This window comes from Aureococcus anophagefferens (assembly GCF_000186865.1).
Source record: "Aureococcus anophagefferens unplaced genomic scaffold AURANscaffold_1, whole genome shotgun sequence".
In the NCBI taxonomy this organism is placed as follows: Eukaryota; class Pelagophyceae; order Pelagomonadales; family Pelagomonadaceae; genus Aureococcus; species Aureococcus anophagefferens.
The window spans coordinates 3,229,929-3,252,500 of NW_008705561.1; the positions used below are offsets into that span (position 1 = coordinate 3,229,929).

Genomic DNA, 22,572 nt, shown 5'->3' on the forward strand with positions numbered 1-22,572 from the left:
CGCGGCCCTCGGCCGCATCGAAGCCAGGCAGAAGAAATACGACGCCGTCGTGTTCCCCGGCCGGGGCTAGGGTGGCCTAATTCGAGGTGAGTCGAAGCGCAACAGGCGCTCAGAGGCGCGTCCACCAGCGGCGCGGGGCCGTCGGACGCGGGAGCGCGAGGGCTTCTATAAAACGCAGCACAACACGCAACGGAGCCATATTACCGCAGCAAAACACGCCACGGAGCAGTGTTTGCCTGATGACGCAAGTTGAAGACAAGTTTACGACTTGTTGACGCCGCCGCCGAGCGCTGCCGAGCGGCCTGCGGCGTCGCACGCAGCTCGGCTACGCGCCGCGCGCCTTGTCGACCACCGCGTGGTCCGCTGCGTCGCGCGCCGCCGACGCGCCGCGATGTCCTCCGTCGCCGCCGAACGCGCCGACGGCGCGGCGCCGCGCGACCGCGGCGCCTCCCCGCGCGACGGCAGCGCCTCCCCGCGCAAGCGCAGCGCCTCCGACGCGTCGTCGTCGTCGTCGTCGTCGTCGTCGGACGGCGTCGGCCGCGAGACGAAGCGCCGGAAGGAGGCGAAGCGCGAGCGGAAGCGGCGGAAGAAGGAGCGGAAGCGCGAGAAGAAGGCGAAGCGGAAGGCGAAGAAGAAGAAGGCCAAGGAGAAGAAGAAGCGCAAGCGGAGCGACGACGAGGGCTCGTCGAGCTCCGACGAGGACGCGCCGCGGAGCGCCATCTCCGGCAAGCGCATCAAGATGCGCGTGGACAAGACCGCCGAGGACCGCGCGCGCGACGAGGGCCGCCGCGCGATGCTGCGCTACATGAACGACGCCTCGGACCGGTAACACCTTAGCGAAACACGCGCCCTACTTGACGACGAGGCCCGCGGGCCCCGACGACGCGGACGTCGGGATCGCGGAGAAGCCCATGGAGTCGATCTCGTTCGCGGGGATGCCGAGCTCGATGAGCTTCTGCGTGTACGTGCGGAGCGAGTCGTTGTAGACCTTGGTCATGCGGATGAGCTCGTAGCGCGTGTCGCGGATGGACTGGTTCCGGCCCGCGAGCGTGTTCTCGAGGGACGCGCCGACGCCCTCCATCTCCGCCGCGTCGAGTCCCGCGGCGGAGATGATCTGCGCGACCTGGGCAGCAAAAGGGTGATTCAACGTCGCTTCAACTCGAGTGTTCCGCGCGCGCGCGTTCCGGGAAAAAGCGCCCACGCTTCGAGACCGTTCCAAGAGATGATCGCTCGTCCAAAAATCAGCCGAAACGAGTGGAAAACGGCCGAGAAAGGAGCCTTTGAAGTTGGGAATTTCGCTCTCTTTTGCTGCCCCGTGCGCGACCTGCTCGGCCGCGTTCTCCACGGAGTGCTGCATGGTCGAGAGCTTCTGCTCGAGCATGACGTTGGCGAAGTCCGACTTCTGCTGGATCTGGCCGATGGACGCCTCGAAGGTGTTGTAGAGCTCGTCGCGCGCCTTCTCGACGGCCGCGTAGCCCAGCTTCAGCGCCTCGTGCGACTCGACCAGGTCCCGGAGCTGCTGCTCCAAGACCTGGAGCCGCGCGCGCGAGTTGCGCAGCGACAGCCGGTCCTTCTGCCGGTCCTTGAGCTGGGCCCGCAGCTCCGCGACCTCCGCGACGGCCACGGTCAGCGGCTCCTTGAGCCGCATGTTCTCCTGGCTGATGTCGTGCATGAGCTTCTGGTTCGCGACGGCCTTCTTCTTCATCTCCGCGACCTCGTCCTTCAGGGACTTGATCAATTTCAAGTTGTCGTTGGTGATGTCGTTGTAGTAGGACTTCATCTGGCCGAACGCCTGCGCCGGAAACGACCGGTGGAACGGACGCGTCCCGCAAAAACGTCACACCTCTCGAGCTCGGTCGCATCGAAGTCGCTTCGGCTGATTTTTGCACGGATCGTTGTCTCTCGGCGAGTTCTTTTGAGACAGTGAAGCACGAATGTCGAAACCGTGCGAATACGTGCACATTGAAGTCATTTTGAATATTTCCCGCGCGGCCGAGCGCCTTCTCGTGGTTCCGCATGAGGTCGTTGATGTGGAGGTTCTTCCGCTCCTCGATCTCGTGGACGTGGACCTTGCGCCGCAGCTCCAGGTCCGCCGCGAGCTGCTCGAGGCGCTTGCCGCAGCGGTCGCTGAGCTCGCCGAGCTGGCCCTCGAAGCCCTCGCGCATCTTCAACAAATTCTTCGCGTGCTGCTGCTTCACCTGCTTGATCTCCTCCGCGTTGCTCCACTCGCGCTCCGCGAGCTCGAGCTTCAGCGACTTTTTGGTCTTCTTGAGCTCGTAGGCGCGGTTGTCGTGGTTCTCGTGCTCCTCCGTCATGAAGTGCTCGCCCTCGACGGCGATGTTCCGCAGGTTGTTGTTGTGCTCGTACTCCAAATGCTTCACCTTCTGGAGGTAGACGCGGACCTCGACGCGGTGGTTGTCCTCCATGAGCTCCATCTCGCGGTCCTTGGCGGCGATCTGGCGCTCGATGTCCTGGACCTCGCCCTTGGTGATGTCGTAGAACATCTGGATCGTGTCGCGCTCGAGTTGCACGTAGTTGCGGTCGAGCGTGCACTTGGCGAGCTGCTGCTTGAGCATGGGCACCTGGCGGGCGGTTTCGCTCGGGCCGACGCGCGCGGCGCCGGCGGACGAGGCGGGGGGGCGGCACGAAGGGACGCGGCGGCGCGGACGACTTCCTGGAGCATCTCGAGGTCCATGGAGTCATATTCCGTCTCTTCCTGCTCCTTCTCGACTTCGCCCCCCTTCTTCTTCTTCTTCTTGTCCTTCTTCTTCTTCGGCGGCATGGCGGTCGACGCGGCGCGGCCGGACCGCCGGGCCCAGCAACGACGCCGTCGAGCAGCCCCGGGCTGTTGCGAGCGCTGGATTTGTATCGCATGTTGAAAAGGGCATTTTGAACTTTGTGTGAAGTCGACTTAGGCGAGCTGTGGCAAGCATTGGCGCCGGCCGAAGCGCCGCCGATCGCAGCCATGGTCAAGGTGCAGCTGACGCTCGTCGAGGGCGCGGCGGCGGGCTTCAGCGTGAAATTGGAGCTGCCGGAGAAGTGGCTCGGCCTGCCGACGTCGAAGCTCGTGAAGACGTTCGCGGGCCGCGCGGCGAAGAGCGGCAAGCCCTGCGGCGCCCTCGAGGTCGTCGGCCGCGGCGGCGACGCCGTCGAGGGCGCGACGCTCATCGGCGACATCGTCGACGGCGACGCGCCGCACCTGCGCCTGCGGCCCGCGCGCGCCGCGGCGCCGCCGCCGCCGGCGCCGAAGCCCGCGGCCGCGCCGAAGCCCGCGGCGGCGCCGAAGCCCGCGGCGCCGAAGCCCGCGGCGCGGCCGCCGCCGCGGGACCTCGGCGCCGCCTGCGCGGCCGCGAAGCGGCGCGCGGCCGCCTTCCCCGCGGCGGCCGTCGGCCGCTGCCAGGCGCTCACGCGGTCCGCGGAAGTCGCGCTCCGCGACGGCCGCCACCAGGCCGCGCTCGACGCCGCCTCCGAGGCGCTCGCGACGTGCTACCCGCCGTCCGGCCCCGGGGGCGGCGGCGACCCGCGCGTCGCCCTCGTGGGCGCGTCGCTCGCGCTGACTCTCGAGTTCGTCGCCGGAGCGGCGCTCGCGCAGCTCGGCCGCGCTTTAGCCGCGGAGGAGCGCTACCTGCTGGCCTACGCGCTCTGCTTCTACCCCGACGCCGTCGACCTGCGGGACCGCGCGGCGCCGGCGCGCGCGGAGCTCGCGGGCACGTGGCGCAACGTCGCGCACAACCTCGTGCTCCTCCTCTGCGGCTCCGGCAAGGCCGCGGACGCGGTGCCCTTCGCGGCGGCCGTGGCGAGGCACGCGGCGCGCGGCGACGCGGAGCCCTGGTACGAGCTCGGCACCGTCGCCATCGACGCGGGCTTCGACGACGTCGCCGCGGACGCGTACGCGCGGGCCATCAAGGCGAACCCGAAGCACGGCGCGTCGTACGTGAACCTGATCCAGACGCTCGAGAAGCGGCGCGGCCCCGGCGACGCGACCAAGGTGCGGGCTCTAGGCGCCGCGGCCGTGGACCACGGCGTGCTCTGGTCGCACGCGATGCAGCGGCCGCCGCACTGGTTCCCGGGGCTCAAGTCGGAGCCGTGGCACGACGCGGCCGCGTACTGGTTCACGAAGCTCCTGCGGGACAACTTCGAGGCCATCCGCGACGAGTACCTGGGCTTCCGCTCCTACGCGGCCGCCGTCGAGTCCGACGCGCCGGGCCACGAGGTCGGCTCGCGGCCGGGCTTCGCGCACGACGGCACGCTCACCGTCGCGGGGTCGTGGAAGGAGCACGTCTTCTACGCGGGCGGCTACCGCGACGAGGAGACGTGCCGCCGCTTCCCGCGCACGGCGCGCGTCGTCGACGACATCGCCGAGGCGACGGGCGCGGCGCTCTGCGGCTGCGGCGAGACGCTCTTCTCGACGCTCGCGCCGGGCACGCGGCTCCGGCCGCACTGCGGATCGACGAACGCGCGGCTCACGTGCCACTTCGGCGTCGTCGTCCCGGACGGCGACGTGAAGATCCGCTGCGGCGACGAGTGGCGCAAGTGGGTCGAGGGCGACTCCATCGTCTTCGACGACTCCTGGGAGCACGAGGTCCGCCACGACGGCGACTCGCCGCGCTGCGTGCTCCTCATGAACTTCTGGCACCCGGACTTCCCGGCCCACCTCCGCGTGCCCGAGTGGCGCGACAAGGCCCACAACAACATGCTCCACAAGTACTCCGTGCCCCTGAGCCGCGGCTGCTAATTTTCACACACTAGGACTTAGGCGCCTCGCCGCCGCCGCCGCCGTCGTCGTCGTCGTCGTCGTCGTCGTCGGGCGGGGGCAGCGGGCCGAAGTTCGTCTGGACCTTGGACCGCTGGAGGCCGAGGCCGCCGGGCTTGGGCGCGCCGTCGCCGTGGGCCCCCTGGGTCGAGCCGCGGACGACGGAGTTGGCGGCGGAGGACACGGCGGCCGTGAGCTGCTTGAGGCGGCTCGCGTGGATGATGGCCTGCGCGCGGCTCTTGAGCTTGCCGTTGTTCGGCCCGTCCTTGGCGCGCTGCGCGGCCTGGTAGCGGCGGATGAAGTACATGATGGCTAGAATCTTCCACTTGCAGCGCCGGAGCTTCTTGGCGCACTCGCGGTGGATGGCCCGGCGGTGCGCCTCGGCCTCGATGGACTGCTGGAGCTGCGCGAAGTCGCGGCCCTCCTGGAAGTCCGCCGTGTGGAGCACGAAGAGCTCGCAGAACGTGTCGGCGACGACGGTGGCGCTCCGGGGCTCGTTGCTCGAGATGAGGCAGGCCTCGCCGAAGTGGTCGCCGTCGTGGAGCAGCGCGACGCGGACGCCGACGGCCGTCACGCGGAGCCGGCCGCGGATCACGAAGTACATCGCGTCGCCGAGCTCGCCCTCGGCCATGACGACCTGGTCCGGGACGAAGACCTCGTGGGCGAGCTTGCGCACGAGGTTGATGATGGCCCAGGCGTCCAGCTCCTTGAAGAGGGGGCACTCCATGATGAAGCGCCGCTTGATCGCGAGCGCGAGCTTGAGCTTGAGCACCTCCGTCAAATCCGCGAAGAGCTCGCCGTCGAGCTGCATCTGGGACGCCCAGATGTACTCGTAGTACTCGCCGATGGTCCGGCTCAGCTCGTCGGGCACCTCGTGCTTGCTCAGGTAGGACTCGATCTGCTTGAGCTTCATGCGGCGCCGCGCCTGGACGACGTCCTTGTTCGCGAGCAGCGACGTGATCGCGCCGATGCCGATGGACGTCATGGAGATGCCGACGAGGAGCGTCACGGACGAGTGGAGCGCCTGGAGCGTGTTCGTCGGCGACAGGTTGTTGCCGAGGCCCACGGCCAGCACCGCGTAGAACGACTGGACCCAGCGGAACGCGACGCCGCGGTCCGACCCGTTGCGCGCGTAGTACTTCCAGGTCTCGTCGCCGTTCCGGTGGCGCGACTTGCGGCCGATGTAGTGGTAGGTGCACGCGAGGTAGTGGAGCACGAAGAAGAAGACGGACACGAGCCGCGCGATGCGGAACAATATGGAGTCGAAGTGCACGAGGCCCGGGCCCTGCGTCGCGCCCATGGCCTCGCGCCAGATGACCAGGAGCTTCAAAAATTTCAGGAGCTGGAGCCCGCGCACGACCTGCGCCAGCGCCGACCCGCGCCGCGCGCGGACCGCGACGCGCAACGCCCAGACGGGCGCGACGGGCGCGACGTCGAGCGCCACGGACCACGCGGGCTCCCTCGGCCGCCTCCGGTCCCGGTCCTTCGGCGGCCGCCGGTGCGCCTCCGCCGCGGACGTCGGCGCCGGGTCCGGGTCCTCGACGCGGAGCGCGACGCGCAGCCGCCGGCTCCGCTGGAGACCGAACTCGAGCACGGCGAAGAGCTCGGACGCGACCTGGGCAGCACAAGAGAGATTCAACGTCGCTTCAACGTGAGTGTTCCGCGCGCGCGCGTTCCGGAAAAAGCATCCACGCTTCGAGGCCGTTCCGAGAGATGATCGCTCGTCCAAAAATCAGCCGAAACGAGTGGAAAACGGCCGAGATATGAGCCTTTGAAGTTGGGAATTTCGCTCTCTTTTGCTGTCCTGGACGCGACGTCGATGGCGTCGAGGGCCAGCGACCGCTCGACGGCGAAGCAGAGGTAGACGGGCAGCATGCAGGTCACGTAGAGGTTGCAGAGCGGGATCCAGAGCGCGAGCTGCGCGCCGAGGAACCGCCGGAGCCGCTCGCCCCACGACACGGCCGCGCGCTCCGCGAGCAGCGCCTGCATGTCCCCCGCGAGGTTCGTGTTCCGGATGCCCGCCTCCTGCTTCGGCAGGCCCGCGGCGTCGCCGCGGACGGCCTCGAGCACGTGCTGCTGCGACACGCGGACCGCGGGCGCGGGCGCGACCCTGGCGGCCGGCCGCGGCTCCTCGGCGCTCTTCTGGGGGGGCGGCGCCCGGTCCTCCTTCTTCGTCTCCTCGGCCTCGTCGTCGCCCGGCGGCCCGAGCAGCGGCGCCGTCCGCCCGCTCCGCCGCGGCGGCGAATGGGCGGGCCGCGGCGGCGCGGCGGCCCGCGCGCTCGCGCGGCCGACGGCGACGGACGCGCGCCGCGCGAGGGACAGGGACCGCTCCGCGCGCCGCTCCGCCGCCGCCGCCCGCGTCTTCCGCAGGTCCCCCATCGTCTCCTCGTAGGCGAGCAGCGACAGCCGCGCGCTCTCGCGGCGCCGGCCGCCGCCGCCGGCCGCGCGCGGCTCCGCGGCGCCCGCGCCGTAGAGGCCGCCGCCGCCGCCGCCCGGGGGCTTCGCCAGGGGCGGCAGGAAGCTGCCCCCGCGCGGCTTCTCGAGGCCGCCGCGCCGCGGGTCGCCGCCGGGCAGGAAGGCCGCGGCCTTGGCGCCGACGGCCGCGGCGGATTCGAGCGCGGAGGCGAGCTGCGCGAGCACGGCCGCGTCGACGTTCGGGAAGGTCGGCGCGGCGACCTCGCGCTCCAGGAGCTGCGCCGCGTAGGCCAGCACGGACGCGCCGCTGACGACGCGCGCGTTCGCCTCGACGCGCCACCGCGTCGCGTCGCCGGCCGCGTCGCCGGCCGCGTCGCCGCGGCGCGGCGGCGGCGACGCGCGCCGCGGCGGCGACCCCGGCGCGACGCAGGCGACGCCCTCGACGCGCCGCCGCGGCCCGGCGTCGTCGCCGTCGTCGCCCGGGCGGCCCTCGCGCCAGTCGCCGTCGACGGACCCGAGGCTCCGCGCCGGCCGCTCGGGCGTCTCCGACGCGTCGCCGGCGGCCGCCGGCTCCTCGTCGAGGGTCGGCGACCCGTGGAGCAGCGCCCGCCACGGCACGACGTGCTCGTCGTCGCCGTCGACCATGGCCGGCCGCCGCCGGCGCCCCCCGTCCGGACGCCCCGCGGGCTAGCCCAGCCCCCGCGGTTTTGGGTGCAACATCGTCGCGCGGCGAGATACGGCGCAAGTCGGGCGGGCGTTGAAGCAGCCCCATGCGGCGTGCTGCCGCTGCGCGGCGCTCGGGGCCGCCGAGTAGGAGAGCCCGTGATGCCGGCAACGCCGGCGTCGGTCGCGTAGGGCTGGCGTTGAAGGACGTCGTGCCCTTTTTTTCAAGTTAGGGGAGCCCCGCGAGGAGCGCGGCGAGCGCGTCGGCGTCCTCGGGCGCCTCGAGGGCCACGAGGACGGCGGCGAGGCCCGGCCGCGCCGCGACGTCGCGGAGGGCCCAGGCCTCGAGGGCCTCGCCGTCGCCGAGGGGCGACGGCGCGGCTCGCGCGAGCTCGCGCGTCGCCGCGTCGGCGGACGCGCGCACGGCCGCGCCGTAGGCCGCGAAGAAGGCCATGAGCAGGTCCGCCGAGTCCTCGTCGAGCTCCTCGAACTTGGCGTGGAGCATGGGCACGAGCTGCGTCGTGATCTCGAGCTCCCACTGCTCGAAGGCCTCGAACTTGGGCAGCGAGCCGTTGAGGTCCGACACGAGCTGCGTCACCCAGGCGCAGCCCTCGCGCGTCTCGTCGTCGGCGCCGTCGCCGGGCGTGAAGTGGTCCACGAGCCGCGACGACGCCGCGACGTAGTCCGCCGGGTCGAAGGCGCCCGGCGGCGGCGACGCGAGGCGCCGGAACGACGACGCCGTCGCCGCGCGGAACGGCCCGAAGCCGAAGCACCTCGGCCCGCGCGCCGAGGGCCGCCTGCGCGGCCCGCGCGGCCGGCGCGTCGAGCGCGTGCGCGGGCACGCGCGCGACGGCCAGGTCGTCGAGCGTCGCGAGCCACGCGACGTCGTTCGACGACACGCCGACGGCCCGCGCCGCGCCCGCCGCGCGGATCGCGGCCGCCGCGGCGGCCACGGCGTCGCCGCGCCGCGCGCCGTCGCCGACCTCCTCGGGGTTGTGGAGCAGCGCGACGTCGACGGGCCGCCCGAGCGCCTCGGCGGTCCGCGCCACCTGCGCCGCCGTCCAGGCGGCGTCGTGGAGGCCGTGCGACACGGCGCCGTCGACGGCCGCGGCGCCGGCCGGCGCGTCCGCGGCGGCGCAGTAGCCGACCTTGGCGACGAGCCGCGGCGCGTCGCCGGGCCGCGACCGGAGCACGTCGCCGACGACGCCGACGCTGCGCGCGTGGGGGCCCGGCAGGTCGACGACGGCCGCGAGGCCGAGGTCCAGGGCCCGCGCCAGCGTCGCGGGATTCGCGAGGCGCGCGCAGTTGACGCCGATGAGAGGCGGCATGCTGGTGTTCTACGTCGCGTCGTGCGCCGCGCGAGCGCCGGCGCAGCAATCGGGATGGCGCAGCGTCGCTCGAGGCGGCCGGCGACCAGGGTGGCGCAAAGCTTCCAGCGGCAAAAAAAAAACTCAAGGTGCTCGGATTGCTCGGTCCTTGAACTCGGCTCTCCCAAAAAAAAACCAGGTCGCCTGGGAGTGCCTGCGCGAAGCTTATCCGCCCGTCCCGGGACGCGACCCCCCGCGCGCCGTCCCAGCGCGCCGCGACCGCCGAGCACCGCGCTCCCACCGCCGGACGCCCATCGACGGCGCCATGTCGAGTTGGTCCTTCGAGGCGCGCCAGGCCCTGAGCTCGTCGGTGTCGGCGCTCCCGCCCCCCTGCCTCAACGACGTCGTGCACATCATCTTCGGGTCGTCGCGCGAGATCGTCATCGGCGACGAGTTCACCGTCGACTTCGCCAAGATCGGTACGACACCGCGCGCGCGCGAGGCCGCCGCGCGCGCGAGACCGCCGCGACCCCCCGCAGGCGACGGCGTCTGCGCGCAGCTCCAGGACTACGTGGACAGCCGCAACGACGGGACCGCGCCGCCGGCGCCCGTCGCCGCGCCGGCGCCCGTCGACGCGCCGCCCGCGCCGCCCGCGCCGCCCGCGGACGCGCCGCCCGCGGACGCGGCGCCCGGGGTCGCGGCGCCCGAGGTCGCGGCGCCCGCGGTCGCGGCGGTCCCGCCGCCCGCCGCGGCGCCCGAGGTCGCGGCGGTCCCGCCGCCCGCCGCGGTCCCGCCGCCCGCCGCGCCGCCGCCGCCCGCGGCGGTCCCGGCGCCCGCCGCGCCGCCCGCCGCGCCGCCCGCCGCGGCGCCGGCCGCGCCCGAGCGGAAGCGCGCGGCGCCGGCCGCGGCGGCGGCGCCGCCGCGCAAGGCGGCGAAGGCGCCCGCGCCCCCCCTCGGCGGATCCCCCCGGCGTCGGCGGCGCGCGACGTGCGCGGCCGCCTGCCCGCGCGCGTCGCCTGCGGGGGCGAGGCGTGCTCCGTCGTCGCCGCGGCGGGGAGGCAGCACCTCGTGCTCTTCGACGGCGACCTCGCGCTCCAGTGGATCGACGAGGGCCGGCCCGGCGCCTGGCGCGCCCTGGGGCCCGGCGGCGGCGGCGCCGCGGGCGGCGAGGCGCGCGTCGGCGCGGCGCCGTGCAAGGCGGCGCTCGCGTGGCTCCGCCACCTCGACGTCTCGGAGCCCTTCGCGGCGCCCGTGCGCGGCGTGCCCGCCTACGCGGCCGTCGTGACGAACCCCATGGACCTGGGCACCATCGGCGCGCGGCTCGGCGACGGGTCCTACGCGACCGCGGGCGCCGCGGGCTTCGCGGCGGACGTGCGCCTCGTCTGCGACAACGCGGCCGCGTTCTGCGAGTCGTCGCCCAACGGCGCGGACGCCGTCGTCTACCGCATGGCCCAGGTCCTGCGGAGCGCCTTCGAGCACCGGTGGCTCGGCCTCCTCGAGTCCGCGCCGCGCGGCGCGGGCGCCGAGGCCGCGGCCGCGGCGACGTTCGCGGCCGCGGCCGGCGCCGGCGCCGGCGGCGCCGGCGGCGCGGCCGCCGCGGCCGCGGGCGACGGCGGCGCGGAGCCGCCCCGGGACCCCGTCGCGCTCGTGCGCCACCGCGTCGAGGTCTTCTGGCCCCGGGGACAAGACCTGGTACGCGGCCACCGTCGCCGCGTACCGGAAGCGCGACGGCCGCCACAAGGTCGAGTACGACGACGGCCACGTCGAGTGGCTCGAGCTCACGAACCCGCGGAACCGCTACCGGCTCCTCGGCTCGTCCAAGGGCGCCGCGGCGCGCGCGCCGCCGCCGGAGGCGGACCTGATCAGCGTCCAGAAGCTGGGCGTGGTCTGCTGGGGCAAGTCCGGCGCGCACCCCTGGTGGCCCGCGGAGCTCTGCCTCCCCGCGGCGACCAAGTTCCTCGACGCCGTGCCGCCGCCGCGGCCGGGGTCGAAGAAGGACCAGCCCAAGCAGAAGATGGTCATCTACTTCGGCGACACGCAGTACGACATCCTCGACACGGCGAGCGTCGTCCCCTTCGCGTCGAAGCCCCGGCCCGCGGGCCGCGGCTCCGGCGACGTCGCCAAGGCCTACGCCATCGCCCAGGAGCGGCAGGCGGCCCTCTCGGCCCTCGCCTAGGAGCCGCGCGCGCCGCGCGCGGCTAACGAGCCGCCGGGCGCCCCCGGGGCCGCCGAGATCGCCGCCGGCGCCCGCGCTGCGACCCCCGCGGCGACCGAGGGCGAGCGGGTTGACGGCGACGCGTACGGCCCGATGGTGAAGTCATCCTTGTAAACCGCAAATCGCGAAGCTCGAGCCCTCCATCTCGCCGAAGCCCGTGCGAAGAGTCTGTACTCATGGCGGCCATGGACGCCGTGAGCCCGCCCGACGACCGCGTGCCCGTGTCCGTGCTCACGGGCTTCCTCGGGAGCGGGAAGACGACGCTGCTGAACCACATCCTGACGCAGACGCACGGGAAGAAGATCGCCGTCATCGAGAACGAGTTCGGCGCCGTGGGCATCGACGACGAGCTCCTCAAGGCGAACACGAAGATGCAGTCCGAGGACGAGATCATCGAGATGATGAACGGCTGCATCTGCTGCACCGTGCGCCAGGACCTCGTCGTCGTCCTCCAAAAGCTCGCGAAGCGCGTCGCGGCGGGCGAGCTCGCGCTCGACGGCATCGTCATCGAGACGACGGGCATGGCGGACCCGGCGCCCGTGGCCCAGACCTTCTTCGTCGAGGAGAGCGTCCAGAAGTTCGCGCGCCTCGACGGCATCATCACGCTCGTCGACGCGAAGCACGTCGAGCAGCACCTCGACGAGGAGAAGCCCGAGGGCGCGGAGAACGAGGCCGTGGAGCAGGTCGCCTTCGCGGACCGCCTCATCGTCAACAAGGTCGACCTCGTCACGGACGACGACCTCGCGCGCGTCGAGCAGCGGCTCCGGGGCATCAACGCGTTCGCGCCGATCGTCCGGTCCGAGCGGTCGCGCGTCTCCGTCGACCAGGTGCTCGGCATCGGCGCCTTCGACCTGACGAAGACGCTGGAGATGGACCCGGCGTTCCTCGACACGGACGCGGAGCACGAGCACGACGACTCCGTGTCGAGCGTGTCCATCACGACGCCCGGCGACGTCCACATGCTCCTCGTGAACGACTGGATCTCCGACGTGCTCCAGAACAAGGGCGCGGACATCTACCGCATGAAGGGCGTGCTCTCCATCGCCGGCGCGCCGGAGAAGTTCGTCTACCAGGCCGTGCACATGATCTTCGACGGCGAGTTCGAGGGCGCGTGGGCGCCCGGCGAGGCCCGGACGAACAAGCTCGTCTTCATCGGGAAGCGCCTCGACAAGGCAGCGCTCGAGGCGGCCTTCGCGGGCTGCCTCGACGCGCCGGCGAACCGCGCGAAGATCGACGCCGTCCAGCGCGTCAAGGTCATGGAGCGGCAGCAGAACGCGCTCCTCGGCGCGGCGCAGCGCGACGACGTCGTCGCCATCCGCGGCATCCTCGCGTCGGGCGCGGACCCGGCCTTCGCCAACGCCGTGGGCCAGACGCCGCTCCACATCGCCGCGCTCTGGGCGAACCTCAAGGCCTGCGAGGCCCTCGTCGCCGCGCCGGGCGTGAACCTCGACGCGCGCAACCAGCTCGGAGGGCAGACGCCGCTCCACATGCTCGCGTCCCGCTACGACAAGGACGTCGAGAAGCGCGCGCCCTGCTGCGCGATCCTCCTCAAGGCCGGCTGCAACCCGGCCGTCGCCAACGACCAGGGCCAGGTGCCCCGGGACTTCGTCGACGCGGCCGCGTCGCCCGAGGCCGCGACGCTCGCGTCCATGCTCGAGCCGGGCAAGTGAGGGCCCGCCGCGAAGGACCGGCCGCGGCGCGCCGGCTGTGTGTGACCCGGGGCGCCGCCGCCCTCCCCCCTAACGGCGCGGCTTCCGGGGAAAGAGTGACCTGTCCCGCCGGCGGGATATGTCATTGCGGGATATGTCAAGACGGGAGGAGCGGGCGCGAAGGCTCATGACTTGGCTCATGTGGAGGCCTGCACACGGGCCTGCAAGTAGGCCGGAGGTGCTGCGTGCGGGCTCAAGTTGCAGTCGCAGTGCAGCGAGGTTCTTGCCGCGGCGCCGCTACTGCTGCTGCGCCTGCATCGCGATGCTGCGCCTCGGCGCCCGGCCGGCGCTCGCGGCCGTCGCCGGCTTCGCGTGCTACGGCGACCGGCCGCGCTGCCTGCGCATCGAGGAGGACGTGAAGCTCGACTTCAAGGACGTGCTCATCCGGCCGAAGCGGTCGACGCTCCGGAGCCGGTCCGAGGTCACGCTCGAGCGCGAGCTCAAGTTCAAGCACAGCGGCCGGTCGCTGGCGTGCGTGCCCGTCGTCGTCGCGAACATGGACACCGTCGGCACCTTCGACATGTGCGTCGCGCTCGCGCGGCACGGGTGCCTCGTCGCGGTCCACAAGCACTACGCCGTAGAGGTGAGTTTTTCAACTGCAATTCTGAGCTTCGCATCAAATAATGTTGCCATCGACTTACACGTAGGACTGGGAGCGCTTCGCGCGCGACCACCCCGGCGCGCTCGCCCACGCGGCCGTGTCCTGCGGCACGTCGGCCCGGGACGCGGCGAAGCTCGACGCGATCCTCGCCGCCGTGCCGGGCTGCACGACGATCTGCATCGACGTCGCCAACGGCTACAGCGAGGCCTTCGTCGACGCCGTCCGCGACGTCCGGCGGCGCTGGCCGAGCCACACGCTCATCGCCGGGAACGTGGTGACGAACGAGATGACCGAGGAGCTCATCCTCAACGGCGCGGACGTCGTCAAGGTCGGCATCGGGCCGGGCTCCGTGTGCACGACGCGCAAGCAGACGGGCGTCGGCTACCCGCAGGTCTCCGCGATCGTCGAGTGCGCGGACGCGGCCCACGGCCTCGGCGGCCACATCGTCGCCGACGGCGGCGTGACCTGCCCCGGCGACGCGGCCAAGGCCTTCGGCGCCGGCGCGGACCTCATCATGATGGGCGGCCTCTTCAGCGGCACGGACGAGTCGGCCGGCGAAGTGCTCGTCAAGCCCGACGGGTCGCGCGTCAAGCTCTTCTACGGCATGTCCTCCGGCGTCGCCATGCACAAGCACGCGGGCGGCGTCGCCGAGTACCGGTCCTCCGAGGGCAAGGCCGTCGAGGTCCCGGCCAAGGGGCCCGTGGACGCCGTCATGCTCGACCTCCTCGGCGGGATCCGGTCCACGTGCACCTACGTCGGCGCGGCGACGCTCAAGGAGCTCCCGAAGCGGACGACGTTCGTCCGCGTGTCCCAGCAGCTCAACACGGTCTTCGGCACCCACGACCTGTCGAAGAAGTGACGCGCGACGCACGCCGAACGCCCCCCGTCGACCGCGCGACCGCGCGCGGCGCCTCGAGCTCGATGCACCTTGGGAATGTAATTTCCTCCGCCATCGGAGGGACACGTCCGGCCAGGCGCCGGGGCCGAGGACGCCAACCCTGAATTAACCGGAGTTTGCTGGGGGAATCGACCGCGACCCTAGCCCCTTGCAAGGGCGAGCTCGATGTACTTTACGATAGTTGATGTCTATGGCGCGCGTCGATTTCGCGCAGCAGCCTGGCTTCAGCTCCTTCTGCTGGGGAAAATGGACACGAGGGGGATGGAGGATGGGGCGCGCGCGGGCTTGGCGGCGCCGGCGGGCCGCGCGGACTGCGTCCGGGGCCGGGCCGTGTGCGTGGTCGGCGCGCGCTCAGGGCGTGTAGGGCGTGTCCGAGAGCGAGGCGCTGACGGTCTCGCGGGCGCCGTGGGGCGCGACGTCGGGCGACATGTCGTCCGCGGAGATGACGAGCATCTGGCGGCAGATGTTGTCCATGGTCGAGGCCTCGAGGAGGTGGCACTGGCGGTCCTGGTGCCAGGTGACGAGGCCGCCCGTGCCGCGGCAGATCTCGTTGTCCGCCGCGTCGCCCGTCGTCGAGCCCTGGTACCACGCGTAGTCCGTCGCGAGCTCCTTGTTCCAGCCGTCGAGCGCCGACCACGTCGCGTGCTTGTGGGCGCCGTCGTCGCTGTTGACGATGGTGTAGACCTGGCCCTCGACGCCGATGCCGTGCGTGCGGTCGGAGAGGAGCGCGGAGGCCGTCGCGATGTCGACGTTGCCCTGCGTCGCGCCGCAGAGCACGCCGTCGAGGAAGTGGTACTGGTACTGCCACTCGGTCTGGCAGGCGCCGAGGGACGAGTGGGGCCAGTGGAACTCGTAGGTGAGGCCGACGTGCATGCCCTCGCAGTACTTCCAGTCGTACTCGTTGGCGACCATGGGGTCGTTGGCGTCGTGCATGTCCTTGGCGTTCTTGCACATGTGGCCGACGCGGCCGCCGGCGAGCTTGCGGCGGCCGTTGGGGCGCTGCTTGCCGTTGGTCCACGCGAGCTTGCGGTGCGCGTCGTCGTCGTGGAGCGCCGGGTGGTCGAAGTCGAAGGTCTCGTCGTAGACGCCCTCGGAGCGGTGCTCCGCGCCGATGTGCCAGTGGATGTTGACCGTGCACATGCCCATGGCGTTGTAGTCCTCGATGGGGTCGAGGCCCGGGTCCATCTCGCCGACGGCGCCGACGGTGACGTCCGTGGCGGACTGGGCGCCCGCGTCGTCGCAGGGCACGTTCGCGAGGTCGTCGCGGAGGGGCGCGTAGCCCAGGGCCGCGTCGATGCAGGGGTTCACGGCCTCGGAGGCGGCGGACTCGTCGTGGTCGGACGTGTGGATCTCGACCTCGATGACCTCGTCGCACATGTCGGCCGCGCGCGCGCCGGCCGCGAGGAGGCCGAGGCCGAGGGCCTTGCCGGGGGCGCCGGGCACGGAGCACGCGGCGCCGGCGGCGGCGACGCGGAGCCACGACGGGCCGGCGGAGGCCGCGCCGTCGGACTCGTCCATGACGACGTTGCCGCCGTCGGCGCCGTGGTCGTGGTTGTCGTGGTCGTCGTGGTCGTCGTCGCCGCAGGCGGCCTTGGAGTAGACGATGGTGCCGTCGGCGTCCGTGGAGACGGTGTAGGCCGACGAGGCGCCCGTGACGACGACCTGGTCGGCGCCGGACGTGTGGTGGCGCGTGATCGACGGCGTGAGGCCGACGAAGCGGATCTTGGAGCCGGAGCCGATGGCCGTCGTGGCGCCGTCGACGGACGTGTCGAGGGCGCAGGACATGGCCGACGCCGAGGGCGTGAGCAGCGCGAGGGCGACGAGGATCTTGTTCATGGCGGTCGGTCGAACCTGTCGGCGGTCGGCTGTCGGCGTCGGGATCGCGCGCGCGGCGGGTTCGAAGGCTCGGCGAGCGCGTCGGACGCGCGAGGTCCATGAGAGGGATGGCGGAGGCGAGGGGGCGAAAGGTGGGCGTCGTTCGCTTTTTGTTTCGGGTCGTCGTAATTCCGGTCTTCGAGTCGACGCTCGCAAATCGAGGCGCTCCGTAGCGGGGGGGGAAGTTTGGGCGGGCGATTTGTTTGAGGGGTCGGCAGAGGACTTGCCAACGAAGGAGAGCGCGGGAGGAGGCTTTGGGACGCGGTTAGCTCACGTTGATAGGAGAGGTTTGAAGGAGTGACTCGAGATCTCGAGCTCGTGCGTTGCGCGTGCCACAGATCGCAGAGCGTTCGCAGTTGTGCCCATCACAAAGCCGTCCTATCCCCCGGCGCACTCTTCAACGACGCATAAATTCTCGATGTACTTACGACAGTTAATGCATAGGTGCGCGGCATTTCAACGCCGAAAGCTCCGGAGTCCGTCCCTCTCGCGCGCTCCGCGAGCGCGCCGCGCGACGGACGCGTGCGGCATCTGCGACGACCGACGTTGAGGCGCCTCAAGTCAGATTCACTCTCTGTCTAGATCGCGCTCTCACGGCACAAGGCGGCCTGAACCTTACGAACGCCTAAACTCTACTAGGCTCGACGAACCGGAGGCCGACCCCGGGCGGCGGGCTCCTTCGGCCGACGCTTCGTGGTCTTAAAAAAAGAGGAGGGCCCCCGCCGCCGGGTCGCCGCCGAAGTCTCAAAACTCGTCGGTCCAGTCGCGGGCCGCGAAGTCGGGCTCGTCCGCGTCGAGGTAGGGGTTGCGGTCGCCGAGGGGCGCCGCGGGCGCGTCGCCCGGCGCCGCGCCGCCGAGGAGGGGCCCGAGGAGGTTCGTCGTCCAGAGGCGGTAGGCGAGGAAGAGCGTCGCGAAGAGGAACGTGAACTTCCACGAGTTGACGGCCTCCGCGGCGGGCGGCGCGCGCGGCGCGCGCGCGCCGGCGGCGGCGGCGGCCTTGGCCTCGTCGACGTCGACGCAGGCGAGGACGTAGAGGTCCTTGAGCTCGCCCTTGGTGTCGCAGTGGCCGTGGGGCACGCCGAGCGCCTTCAGGGACCGGATGAGGTCGCGCATGCTCATGGCCGACGCCTTGGCCTTGGCCGCCTCGCGGACGTCGCGGCGCTCGCGGCCCTCGGGCGTGGCGGTCTCGCGCTGCTCGCGCTGGAGCTCCTCGAGCATGTCGACGACGGCCGGGTCGTCGAGGTCGATGCCGCGCGCCTTCGCGTCGTCCCGCATGGCCTTCGTCGGCTTGCGGAAGTCCATGGGCGGCGGGCCCTCGGACCGCGCCTGCTGGAGCTTCGCCTTGGCCTCGCCGAGGCCCTTGCGGAGCTCCGCGGCTTCCTTGCTCTTGCCCCGCCGCTCGTAGTCCGCGAGCACCTTCTCCGCCGCGGCGAGCTCGGCCTCGGGCCCCGGCGTCGACGAGAAGGTGCCGTCGCCGGGCGCGAGGGGCTTCGAGTGGTCGTCGGGGAGCGCCTTGGCGTCCTCGGCGTCGGCGAGGCGGCGCCGCGCGGTCTCGTCGCCGTCGTAGACCTCGCCGCGGTCGAACATGCCGCCGTAGGCCTTGTCCTGGGCCTTGCCGAGCTGGCGCAGGCGCCGCAGCTCCGCGAGGAGCGACCGGACCTGCTTCTTCCGCTTCCCGAGGTCGTCCATGAGCCGCTCGCAGGCCGCGTCGTCGAGGTCGTCGCGCGCCGCGGCGGCGGCCGTCGCCGCGACGAGGAGCGTCTCAGCCTGCTCGAGGTCGACGATGGCGTCGTCGCGCTCCGTGGACCCGTGGGACACGGGCTCGACGAGGATCGTCGCCCGGAGGAAGAGGGCCTTGTCGGACGAGCCGTCGAGGCGCAGCGCCCAGTCGCACGCCTGCCGCGCCGTCGTCCACTCGCGCTGCTTGAAGTAGGCGCGCGCGATGTTGAGGTAGCACGCGAGCTTGAAGGCGTCGATGGCCTCGCGCCGCGCCGGCGTGTCGCCGTCGTAGGACTCCTCCAAAATGTCCTCGTCGTCGAGCGACTTCTTCCGCCAGTTGTCGTCGAGCGTCGTCGCCCAGCGGAAGAGGCCCGCGGCCCACTCGTAGTGCATGCCCGCCTGCATGGGGTCGCCCCCGCGCAGGTGCGCGTCGGCCGCGGCCTTGTAGCGCTGGGCGACGGCCATGCGCGCGTCGAAGTCCTCGATGGCGCGCTCGGCCTTCTGGTCGTCCTTGATGAAGGCCGTGTTCTGGTAGAACTTGGGCCAGCGGTCGAACTTGACGCGGTCGACCTTGTGGACGTGGGTCTTGAGCTTCACGGCCTGCTGCATGAGCACGCCGAAGGGCGTCCCGTCGATCTTCGCGTCCATCATGCCGCCGGACATGGCGTCGGCGCGGGCCTCGGCGGGCGCGGGCGCGGCGGAAGCTGCGCGGCGAGGCGGCGACGACGGCGTCGACGGCGGCGGTGGAGCGGCTGTGTTGGAGAGCGACGAGACGCGTTTCACGCTCGGGGCCAAAAGCGCTGTGGCAAGCCGCTGTGGCTGGGCGATTTTATGAGCTTCAACTTGAACGGCAAGTTAGTTTTCTTCGGCCTCTCCCGACAGTGATGGTGCTCGTGGCAGCCCTCCGTCGACGGCGCGCCGCGCCCTCGGGCCGGGCGATGCAGCCGTCGTCGGGTGCCTCGCCGTAGCCGGCGGCCCCGGCGCCAGCTCTGCCGCAGGCACTCCACGTCGCCGGCGGCCCCGGCGCCATCTTTTCCGCAGACACTCCAAGTCGCCGGCAGCCGGCAGCTGCCAGCTCTGCCGCAGGCGCGCCGCTCATGTCCCACGCGCCGGCGCTGCGCGCGCTGGCCGCCGTCGCGGCGTTGCTCGCGGCCTTCGTCCGCGCGCGGCTCGCGGCCCTCGAGTTCGCGGCCGAGGCGGCGCCGCCCGTGCGGCGCCTCGCGCCGCCGCGGCGCGCGCGGCTCTCGAACGCGTCGCTCGCGGAGACGCTGCCGCTCGGCGGCGTCGACTCGCTGGCGCCCTCGGCGTCGGCGCTCTTCGCGGGCCTGAGCGACGGCCGCGTCGTCCGCGTCGTCCGCGACGGCGACCGCGGCGTCGTCGTCGACGTCGTCGCCCGCTGCGGCGCCGTCGACCGCGAGCAGAGCCCGGCCGAGGCCGCGCGCGACTGCGGGACGCCGGGCTCCCAGCGGCGCTGCGGCCGGCCCCTGGGGCTCTTCCTCGCGCCGCGGTCCGCGGTCTTTAAGGCCGGCGGCCCGACCGACGACGACGCCGACGACGACGACGTGCTCTTGATCGCGGACGCGTACAAGGGCCTCCTCGCCGTCGCGCGGCCGCACGGCCGCGCGCCGTCGCTGTCGCGCCTCGGCGCCGCGACGTACCTCAACGACGTCGTCGCGGCGCCCCGCGCGGAAATCAGATCTTCGACGCGATTTCAACGTGAGGGTATTCGACAGTTTCGACGCTCGCGCTTCCGCCGTGCTGCGAGAACTCGCCGAGAGCAATCGACTTGGACGCAGCTTCTTGTGCTCTTCGTGGAGAACTCGATGAGAGCAATCGTCCGAACTTCGGTTCGACCGAGCTCGAGAGTTTCGAAGTTTGGTCGGGACGCCCCGGCTCGCGGGTTGATTTCCACACAGGCGACGCCGTGCGGCCGCGTCTTCGCCACGGAGACGTCGACGGTGCACGGCCGCCGCGTCGACGCCTACGAGGACTTTGGGCGCGCGAGGCGCGGCCGCCTCCTCGAGCTCCGGGGCGGAGCGCTCGTCGCCGCCGCGGAGGGCCTCCGCGCGCCGACGGGCCTCGCGGTGGCCCACGGCAACGCGAGCCTGCTCGTCGTCTGCGGCGACGAGATCCTCCGCTACGACCTCGCGACGGGCCGCGCGGACGTCTACTTCATATTCGACGGAGCGCGCTCCGTAGAATCGCGACGAGAGGAACCGACGCGTCCGAAAATCACTCGAGAGGTCCGCAGTCGCGCTGGGCCGGCCCGGCTCACCGGTTGTGCCGCGCGCAGGCGACGGGCGCGGTCGACACCTTCGCGGCGGGGCTCCCGGGCTTCGGCGCGCGGCTCCGGCCGCGGCCTGTGTGGAAATCAAATCTTCAACCCGACTTCAATGTGCGCGTAATCGAACGATTTGGACCAGACTCTTTCGCTGTGCTTCGAGAACTCGACGAGAGCAATCGATCCGTCCAAAAATCAGCCGAATCGACTTCGATTTGATTGAGATAGAGAGTTCTGAAGTTTGGTGGGGACCCCCCAAACCAGTGGTTGATTTCCACACAGGCCGCGGCTCGCCACGCCCGGGGGCGAGCCGCGGACCTGCTACTGGCTCGCGATCCCCGCGCCCCACGTCGGGTGGCACGCGGCCTACGCGCTCGCCGCGTACCCGCGCGTCCGGAGCCTCCTCGTGTCCCTGGCGCCCTACGCGGTCCTCGAGCGCCTCGCGAGCCCCGCGCGCCACGGCTTCGTCCTCGTCCTCTTCGCCGACGGCGCGCCGCTGGACTCCTACGAGGACCCGACGGGCCTCGTGGTCTCGCGCGTCTCCGACGCCGCGGCCTTCGGCGGCGACGTTTACTTCGCCTCGCCGTCGTCCGTCGTGCTCACGCGCGTCCCCGCGGCCAAGGTCGACCACGACCCGGAACTCGAGGCGCGGCGCCGCCGGCCGCGCTACGTCGCGCCGAGCCGCGGGGCCATGTGAGGGAGGTGTGTTTTGGACGGGGGGGGGGGGCTGGGAAGCCGCCTCGGGGCGTACGTTTCAGACTCCGTTTCAGCCCCCTTCAAGAACGTCGTCAACTTGCAGACTCTCTAAAGGTGGGCTCGGTGACTTACGAGCGACCACAAGCCGATCCGCGCGGCGTTGGAGGTCTGGTAATTACAAGCTCCGGGCCCACGGCTTAGCTGTAGGGGGGACTTGTCTTGAGACGCGCGGAGGTGCGTGCGAGCGCGTACGCCGAGTGCGTCCCGGGAGGCCTCCGCCGGGGGCGGACGGCGGAGACCGCCGGAGTCCGTGCCGCGGCTTGTGGCAGTCGAGCTCGCGCAGCCAGCGTCGTCGCGGTCTGCGGCAGCGTCGTCGTCGCGGTCGCGCAGGCGGGTCGAGGCGTTGCGCGCCCGTCGTGCGCCGCTTCCCCGCGAGAGCGCGTAGGGACGTCGTCGACGATCATGAATCGCGGCGCGGCCCGCCAGCCCCTGTCCCCGGCGCTGCAGAGCAGCGCGTCGGCGCCCGACCTCGAGGCGCGGCGCCCGCGCCGCGATCATCATTCCGCCGACGCGACGCGCGCGCCCACCCCGTCGCGACCGTAGGCGGACAAGGCGCTGCTGGAGAAGCCCGGGTCCTTCGCCGAGGAGCCCGAGTCGTTCCGGGCCAAGGGCCTCAAGCTCGCCGCGTGCTTCGTCGGGCTCCAGGGGTCCTACGTGACCTGGGGCTTCATCCAGGAGAAGGTCATGACGCAGCGCTACGACACGGGCATGTTCCCGTCCACGGTCTTCCTCGTCTGCGCGAACCGCGCGCTCGCGCTCGTCGTCGCTGGCGCGCTCATGACGTACAAGTCGCGCGTGCTCCGGCAGCCCGCGCCGCGCGCGCCCTTCTACCAGTTCAGCCCCTGCTCCATCTCCAACATCGTGTCCTCCTGGGCCCAGTACGAGTGCCTCAAGTACGTGTCGTTCCCGACGCAGACGCTCTTCAAGTCGTCCAAGGTCATCCCCGTCATGCTCGTGGGCAAGTTCTTCCACAAGAAGAACTACCCCTGGATCGAGTACGTCGAGGCCGTCGGCATCACGCTGGGCGTGGCCCTCTTCATGCTCACGGAGAAGGCGAAGAAGGGCGGCGGCGACGGCGCGGGCGACTCCGTGCTCGGCGTCCTGATCCTGTCGGTCTACGTCTTCTGCGACTCCTTCACGTCGCAGTGGCAGGACCGCGTCTACAAGACCTACCACGTGGACCAGTACGCCATGATGTTCGGCGTCAACTTCTTCTCGCTCGCGTTCACGGCCTGCAACCTCCTCGCGACGGGCGAGATGGGCGAGAGCCTCGCGTTCCTCGCGACGAACGAGGCCGCGCTCGTCAACGTGCTCACGCTGTCCTTCACGTCGGCCACGGGCCAGCTCTTCATCTTCTACACCATCAAGAAGTTCGGGCCC

At 71.8% G+C, this 22,572-nt stretch overlaps 8 protein-coding genes across 8 annotated transcripts in view; 4 read left to right on the forward strand and 4 right to left on the reverse strand.

The window, feature by feature from the left end:
• Window positions 1-850: 850 nt before the first annotated feature.
• AURANDRAFT_19143 (hypothetical protein) lies at window positions 851-2,782 on the reverse strand (the record flags this gene model as incomplete). Its single annotated transcript, XM_009034279.1, has 4 exons — window positions 851-1,123; window positions 1,325-1,774; window positions 1,962-2,582; window positions 2,669-2,782. 4 exons carry the CDS (start codon window positions 2,780-2,782, stop codon window positions 851-853), a joined length of 1,458 nt encoding a protein of 485 aa, XP_009032527.1.
• Window positions 2,783-4,252: 1,470 nt separating this feature from the next.
• Window positions 4,253-4,651, forward strand: AURANDRAFT_7436 (hypothetical protein; the record flags this gene model as incomplete). The annotated part of the gene is made up of 1 exon (XM_009033882.1): window positions 4,253-4,651. A coding segment is annotated over one exon (399 nt), but the record flags the coding sequence as incomplete, so codon positions are not given.
• A 523-nt stretch (window positions 4,652-5,174) lies between these two features.
• Window positions 5,175-5,657, reverse strand: AURANDRAFT_15708 (hypothetical protein; the record flags this gene model as incomplete). The annotated part of the gene is made up of 1 exon (XM_009034278.1): window positions 5,175-5,657. A coding segment is annotated over one exon (483 nt), but the record flags the coding sequence as incomplete, so codon positions are not given.
• Window positions 5,658-11,562: 5,905 nt separating this feature from the next.
• Window positions 11,563-12,558, forward strand: AURANDRAFT_12944 (hypothetical protein; the record flags this gene model as incomplete). Its single annotated transcript, XM_009034230.1, has 1 exon — window positions 11,563-12,558. A coding segment is annotated over one exon (996 nt), but the record flags the coding sequence as incomplete, so codon positions are not given.
• A 766-nt stretch (window positions 12,559-13,324) lies between these two features.
• On the forward strand, window positions 13,325-14,522 carry AURANDRAFT_18778 (hypothetical protein; the record flags this gene model as incomplete). Its single annotated transcript, XM_009034231.1, has 2 exons — window positions 13,325-13,645; window positions 13,710-14,522. 2 exons carry the CDS (start codon window positions 13,325-13,327, stop codon window positions 14,520-14,522), a joined length of 1,134 nt encoding a protein of 377 aa, XP_009032479.1.
• Window positions 14,523-14,912: 390 nt separating this feature from the next.
• Window positions 14,913-16,397, reverse strand: AURANDRAFT_60948 (hypothetical protein; the record flags this gene model as incomplete). The annotated part of the gene is made up of 1 exon (XM_009034277.1): window positions 14,913-16,397. The coding sequence occupies one exon, from the start codon at window positions 16,395-16,397 to the stop codon at window positions 14,913-14,915; it is 1,485 nt and encodes a 494-aa protein (XP_009032525.1).
• A 783-nt stretch (window positions 16,398-17,180) lies between these two features.
• Window positions 17,181-18,560, reverse strand: AURANDRAFT_60949 (hypothetical protein; the record flags this gene model as incomplete). Its single annotated transcript, XM_009034276.1, has 1 exon — window positions 17,181-18,560. The coding sequence occupies one exon, from the start codon at window positions 18,558-18,560 to the stop codon at window positions 17,181-17,183; it is 1,380 nt and encodes a 459-aa protein (XP_009032524.1).
• Window positions 18,561-19,252: 692 nt separating this feature from the next.
• Window positions 19,253-22,572, forward strand: part of AURANDRAFT_70625 (hypothetical protein) — a gene marked incomplete at both ends in the record, with an annotated part of 4,324 nt that continues 1,004 nt past the window's right edge. The window contains 5 exons of the mRNA XM_009034232.1: window positions 19,253-19,822; window positions 20,072-20,320; window positions 20,449-20,519; window positions 20,719-21,058; window positions 21,736-22,562. Coding sequence (XP_009032480.1) covers window positions 19,253-19,822; window positions 20,072-20,320; window positions 20,449-20,519; window positions 20,719-21,058; window positions 21,736-22,562 — 2,057 coding nt within the window. The remainder of the gene's footprint in view (window positions 19,823-20,071; window positions 20,321-20,448; window positions 20,520-20,718; window positions 21,059-21,735; window positions 22,563-22,572) is intronic.